This window comes from Uloborus diversus, chromosome 10 (genome assembly GCF_026930045.1).
Source record: "Uloborus diversus isolate 005 chromosome 10, Udiv.v.3.1, whole genome shotgun sequence".
Taxonomy (NCBI): domain Eukaryota; kingdom Metazoa; phylum Arthropoda; class Arachnida; order Araneae; family Uloboridae; genus Uloborus; species Uloborus diversus.
In genome coordinates, this window is record NC_072740.1 from 63709304 (window position 1) to 63716749 (window position 7446).

The 7446-nt window shown below is 33.0% G+C and overlaps 1 protein-coding gene across 1 annotated transcript in view; it reads left to right on the forward strand.

Moving 5' to 3' along the window:
* LOC129231794 (WD repeat-containing protein 48-like) overlaps positions 1–3596 on the forward strand; it is a 64419-nt gene extending 60823 nt beyond the window's left edge. Inside the window, exon 20 of the mRNA XM_054866169.1 lies at positions 3504–3596. Coding sequence (XP_054722144.1) covers positions 3504–3596 — 93 coding nt within the window. The remainder of the gene's footprint in view (positions 1–3503) is intronic.
* The last annotated feature ends 3850 nt before the right edge of the window (positions 3597–7446 follow it).

A 7446-nucleotide genomic window follows, 5' to 3' on the forward strand; every position in this document is an offset into this window, starting at 1 on the left:
TTTTTTTAATTTCTTTATTTATTAAAAATATAAATTTTGCAGAGCAAAATTGTCCCTAGGATTGACCAGCCTTTTCTTTGTGTCGTAGAATTTTTTAAGATTTAAAAAAAAAAAAAAAATATTTCTTTACGAAATGTTATTTTCAAAAAATTTCTTCAATTGTTCACATGTGCCACTGCAGGGCGCATATGTGAATAAGTCCCGACGAATCTGAACAAGGTTAAAAAGGCAGGACATTCATCATTATTTCCAAGAAAAACTTATTAATAATATTAAGCTCTAACGTAGATACGAATTGCAGTGAAGGGTTTGTAAATTATATTATACTCTGTCAGTAACCTATACTGTGTCAGTTCAGTAGTGTGTCAATAAGAAAATATTTTCCCTCAAAACTTCAAAACTTGATGAAAGTTTCGTAGTATGCTCTTAAAACTGTATTAGACAAGAAAAAAATTATAGGACTACATAGAACAAAGAATAGTTTATTATGTAAGGATTATTCTTACTATATATTGCTTTTAAGCTTCATAAAGAAGATGATGTATTAAAAATTGATTTTAAGCTTGTATTTTTTATTAAAATAAGTTTTGTAACTTTTTATTTCCTTTAAAAAATGTTCTAAAATACTAAATATTTGACAAACTATTCATTAACGCCAAAAAAAAAAATAATTTTTAATATGTAAATCATGAAAATAGGGAATCAATTTTTTTAAAGAAATTAACTATACATTTATAAATTGGTTGTGGAAAAATAACTATAAGTGTTTAGAAATAACTTTCAAAAATGAACCATTCATACTCAATTAAAAAAAAGAACAAACATTGCTCTAAGATTACCTAAATTTTCATCCAATGAGTTGTAATAGTGAGCTTTAGCTTTTTAGTTAAGTTTAAAAATGGTTTTCACATGAAGAAGACAGCAATGAAATTATAAACAACAACTGCTAGAACATAGAAATTATCACCACAGAAACACAAAATGGCTTTGCATCACTCGAAAAGTTTTAAAGATGTGGGAGTGAGACTTCCATTACTCGAGAATTTTCGAGATTTTTTTTAGCAGTTATTGTAGCAGCATGTATCACGTGCCCCCATTTCCCCTACAGTGCAAAATTTAGAATATTTTTTAACAAGTTTCTAGAGCTCCAAATCCTCATCATTCCTCCCCAACATTTTTTAAATTGATATTTCTGACATTCAAAAAGTTCAGAATGCAAGAATTGAGCACCAAAATGGCTGGAGACGAAATGGTTGCGCCGAATCGTAACAAACTCTTGTTGCAGGGTCTTCCTCGAAAATGAAAGTTGTGCCAATTGACGCATCTTGTGTTGTGTAAAATTTTCTGCCTACATGTTTTTTCTTTTTTCCTTCACATTTGTCCATTCTTCAAGGAAGAATTGGTTCAGTTAAATGCATTTCTTCAGATCATGCAATTTTTCAGAAGTTAGGGGCCTAAACAAACCAGGTGTCCTAAGCTATAGCTTGTTTAGCTTATAGGTAAATCCAGCACTGGACAATTGTATGTAAATGCATGTAACAAACTTTTTATACAGAAAGAAAAACAACTTGTTTAAAAAAAAAAAAAAAAAAAAAAAAAAAACATTTTTGTCATTGATTTAGTAATTTATAAAAATCAGACCTTACTCATAATTCAGTGCTGAATGATAACTGCGCTAATTAGGGTAATTTTTGATGTTTTGAATTTAGAAATATACTGGCAGAAAGCAGAAAGGCTTTTAATACTAAAAGTTCTATTCATATTTCTAAGAAAAAAAAATAATACGTACTGTATATATTTTTGAACATGTAGTTCTTTTTTTAGTTTTGTAAGAAAATGTAACCATTAAACTATATTTTAATTGGTAAAATTTCCTTTTTTTTCCCAATTTTTACAGAAAAAAAGGCAGGGGTCTTTGTTTCAACAGTTTTAAAATTTTGGGAATTTGCATCTCAATGCTCCAAAACATATTTCATCATTATGTATATTTTAATGTGAGTTGATAATTTTACTGCTTTGACAACTTGTACGAAATTGCAGAGAAATGTGTGTTTGAACTACAGTATTAGTGAATTATTATATTATTGCAATGTGTAGGATTACTTTTAAATGCAAATTTTCTTAAACCATGATATAAATATTGTTAAAAATATATCTGTGTTCTTAATGTAGGCACTCAAATCCTAATGCCATAGCAATGACGTTTGTCTGATTTTTATTATTTGACACCAATTAAATTTTCTTTTTTAAATTGTGTGTGTGTTAACCCTTAACAGGGGAGGTGCGGTCTCACAGACCGCTCGAAAGTTCATCCGATCACCTCTGTTTCAGTCTGATTGAATGGTTTTTCCGAGTAGCTTTTTGTTTTGTGTCCTTAAACACCCTCCTTGCTTATCAGTATTGTTAGGCAAGTGCATCTGGTTTAAGTTTCATTGCATTCTTAGAAGCGGTCTGTGAGACTGCACCTGCCCTTCAATGTTACAATTTTCGCCAGTAGTAGACATGACTCTTAACGTTAGAAACTGCGGATATAGGTTCATTTAATCTTATTTGCGTTATGTGGAAGAGATGCAAAATATTCTAGATGAGGTTGGGAGTTGTTTTAAATGTTCACAAACATTACGCAATGATGTTCTATGGACAATTATTTCTCGAAATACGACGTGAAATACTAGTAGTTAAAGGGTTGTCAAAATATTCCCGTAACTTGATATAATCAATTTTCTGGTACTAAAATGTGCTGTATATATTAAATAACTAAAATGAAGTAATTACTAAATAATAGATTCACTTTTATTACGAACAGTGAGTTATTTACTGCAGCATATGACTTTCTCGAAAAATCTTAAGACTCTAGCAAAATTTCCTCGGAAAAGGTATATTTCGATTCAAAGTTAAAAAATATTTTTTCCCCGTGCTAATAAAAGTTCAAAGAAAATCTGAGGGAAAATCGGGACTGTATCTTAATTACACGATTAAAAAAAAAAATTTAAATAGTGCGGTCTCTGAGAACTCCCGTCCCCCGTTACGTCCTACTTTTTCACTTCCCCTGTTACGAGTTAAAAATTATGTGTTGGTTACAGCTGCATCCTCTCCTTACTATTGTTCCATACCTCCCTAGGGAGGTGCGCCGCACAGATAGGAAACCACTGCCTTAAACGATTGTAAAGCAAGTTCCCATAGACATTTAAAATTTTTTTTTTACATGCAAAAAGTTGTTTTGGAGTGTGGTACGGAAAATCAACTTTTAAGTTTTATTATTCTTAAAGTTAAAATGATCTTAAAAATGACACTTACAATTTGGTTAGGGCAACTGAAAAGAAAATGAAACCTGGTATTTCAAAATGAAAAATCTTTTTAAACAGTTATTTGTAATTTAAACATTTTTTTCTTCAAAATATTGAATTTTCTGATTTTTTATTTCATTTTATTATTATTTTATTTTATGTGTCATTTTAAGTGTGCATATAACTCATCTGATGCCTCCCCTTTCCCTACAATAGGTATTAGATCCCAATATGGACTTGAGAACTGTTCGGCACTTCATTTGGAAAAGTTCAAATGATTTGGTGTTGCATTATAGAGCTATAAAGTAGAACCTGCACCTGAAGATCATTGAAGTATTATAAGTCATTTATAGTCATGTTATGTGCAAATCATTTCTGAAAACAAAGGAATTCGAAGATTTGTTTGGTACTGTGATGTAAAGCATTTTATGAACAAAGTTCATGTGTTGATTTTTTTTTTTTTTTTTTTGAGACAGAAGGCTTTAAAAAAAAACAAAAAAATTGTAGTTGTGTGTCAAAGAACATTTGAAATGTTCCTGATTTTAGTTCAAGGTGTATCAATTTTTTATTCATAAGTTGAACTAGAAAGTTGCTTTGGTTATTTTGTAAATACTGATGAACTAAGTTGAAAATACTCTTTGGCATCATAAAAAGTGAGTATTTAATGAATTCAGGTTGCAATACAAAATGGGCTTTAAAACGATCCTGATGCAATGTATTTAAGCACCACAAAATGTTACTATTGTTTTTCTTTTTTTTTTAAGTACAAAAGTTTCTTGCATCCGTAAAATTCTCACTATAATGTATATGCTGTGATATTTGTGATAAAATAATTTAAAATTGTAAAGGTAAAATTTGAAGTTTATCTTTCACCAACCAATTTCAACCTCTGTCAGGCACCTAAACTGCCGTTTGATGCCTTCTTCAACCATTAAGAAAGCTTCATTAATTATGTTACCATCTTGATTTAATAACAAGCAATGTTCTCATTCACCAACCAATTTGAACCTTTCTCAGGCATCCAAACTGCTGTTTGAAACTTTCTTCTACCAATAAGAAGGATTCATTAATTTATGTTTTGAACATAATTGATTTAATAACCATCAATGTTGAAAATTTTTAATTTTTGAATTATTTTTTATAATTCCTTAACTTAACATTCAATTTATTTACACAATCAGTCAAAGTTTCATTGAAGGATAGTTTCTTAAGTGGTTTTATTGTATTTTCAGAGCCTCCTAAGTAAATACACTTAACCAGCATTGTTCTGTAATCAACATTATAATATGTAGAAGTTTTCCATGAAACTAAAAATTGTGTTCATAGCTTTCAGGCTGCATTAAAGAATTGAATAAAACTAAAGGCTTTCTTGCACACTAGCATATAAAAATAATTTTGCGATATTATTCAGCAGCAGACTCCCAAATCATCCAATAAAGACATATTGTGGTAGAGGGCTTTCAGGTGTCTAGCAGAGGTTTGAGTTGGCTGATAAATATGATCGTTAGTAAGTTGTAAAAAATAATGAATTGGCTTTAAAATCTCACTAAAAAATTTAAGTTCGTTTTTTGAAGACCTTATTCACAGTACTACAAGGTCCAGCTATTAATATCCAGGACTGACGTAACTGTAGGAGAACGAAAAGCCGGAAAATGGTGCTAATGATTGCATATTGAAGAGCATTTTTTTGCGCATGTGCAGTGCAATCAGCGTCATTCTAAAGTGGTTCTCACGGGAAAACGCATTAAAACATAGCTCCAAATACCTGTCATCAAAGTGAAAATGGAGCAAAGTATTAACATTGAATTTTGCTTCAAATTGTGCAAGACAGCTGTAGAAATATATGAAATGTTGAAGCAAGTTCACTTGAATTTTTCAATGGTTTAAACACTTTCAGGATAGGCGCAAAATCGTCAATGATGATCCACACGCAGGTCCGCCGCAGTCCATACATGCTGGAATTAATTGCAAAAGTGTGCAGTATGGTGATAACAGGAATTGAAGAGCTATGTTTTAATGTGCCTTTCCACAAAAACCACTTGCTTCAGAATGGCGCCGCTTGCACTGCTTATGCATCGAATATACACAGATGGCTCTCGCACCCCACAGGGTACATTGGCAGCCTATGTGTATTACAAAGGTAGCAGAATATGCCATACATGGAGCACAAGACTTCATAAGGATAACAGCATATTCCAGGCAGAATTATTCGCCCTCGAAAAAGCTGTTGAATACTCCGAGACAATCTCGGCGGAGTCCTTCCAGATCCTTTCAGACAGCCGGTCGGCCTTACAGACTCTGCGGAACCCTTTTCAACGGAATATTATTGCATCCAGTATTCAAAAGCTCCTCCTTGCCAACAAGTCCATGCAATTACACTGGGTGAAGGGACACTCGAACAACGTCGGCAATGATCAGGCTGATCGTTTAGCCAGGGAGGCAGCGGACGATATCAACTTCTCAAACACAACATCCCTTCCTCTTCCCAAATCAGCGATACTTTCCTACTTACTCAGACAGCTGCTAGAGGACTGGCAGTACTGCTGGACAAACGGAGATACAGGCCACAGAGTATTTGGATTTTTCGGGTCAGTCCGTCTAACTCCACGAGTTAAGGACCGATTTGAAACAGTTTTCTTCTCGGGGGACATGGTCCCTTTCCCTCTTACCTACACAGGTTCTCACTTGCTGACACATCGGCTTGCTCATGCGGAGAGATAGGCACACCAGAGCATTTCCTATTTGATTGTTCACTAACAACCTAACGCCATATAAGGAAAAATCCTCTCAAAACTGACAGCCAAAACATTCTCACAGCCTTATCTCACCTTCATTCCCGTTCACTAATGAACTTTCTTTTTCTCCTTCTCTCTAAGAGGGATACCTATTTCAAGGAACGTAGTTTTTATTTATCTAGTTTTTCTTTATTCTTATTTTATTTATTTAATTTTTTTTTTTTCATATATTTATTATTTCATATATTATTCAGTTCTTCACGTTAATATTATTTATTAACAGATATAATTAACGTATAATTATCACGCATATAATTTTACATACATATCTACTACTTTAAGGAATTGTCATCTTATTGTTCTGTTCTGTTTACCTGCTGTATTGGTATAATAGTGTAACCCTGAAAAATAGTTCTGTATCTGTATTTTATAATTTGTTGATTGAACGTTGTGAAATTGTGCAATTTGTCATCTGCATGGATACAAGAAACTTGCATCTGTTTGTAATTTGAATTATGCACCTCCTCCATGTAACATGTTGCATTATTAACATAAAACATCCCTCTAGCTCAAAAGCAGGTAAATATTGTAACAAACTTTGTAATCACACCTGGAATAAACACAGCTATGTTCTTGGTTTCAGACTCTCGGCAAAAGTGCCTCTTTTCCTATGGTTGAATCCCGGGGTTGAATTGTCCCTGTGGCCCCATTTGCCCGAGTCATTTTGGGCATCTAAAACTGGTAAACTGCAAACGCGGTAGGCACGGGGGGCTACGGGGTGCAGTGTTCATGCGCAAGAAAATGCTCTTCAATATGCAATCATTAGCGCCATCTTTCAACTTTTCATTCTCTTACAGTTACGTCGGTTCTGGAAATTAATAGCCTGACCTTTTAGATTTTTTCCTTTTTTTTTTTTTAAATTGAAGACATCAATTCATTTATACAAACTTCAGTCAACTTTCGATAACTCAAGTATTCCTTTATCTCAAAGTTTTCTTGGGTCCCAAAGTTATAAGCGTTTTCCAATGCTAAGTGACCTCTACATCTCGAAGGTAGCTACTTTTAGCTACTTTTAAGTCTAAGCTCTTATGAAAGTTTTGTTTTCATTTCATGCATGAAAATCCAGCAAAAAGACCAAAAAAAAAATTTCTGTTTTCTTTTACACAGTGCTTTGCAAAATCAGTTTGCATGAGAGTGGAAGTCATTCAAAAAATATTACAGTGCTACTTAACCGCATCCCCCCCCCCCCCCCCAGATTCTGAGAGAGGAGCATCAGTGAAAAGTTGCTGATTGGGCTACATTTTGCAATGTCTAACAATCTAAAACTTGATTGAGTAGCAGCTGGCTATTTTTGGGCAACATTAATTTTTGTCAAAATTTGAAAAAGTATGTAGCCTTTTTTTTCTGGACGACATAAATAATTG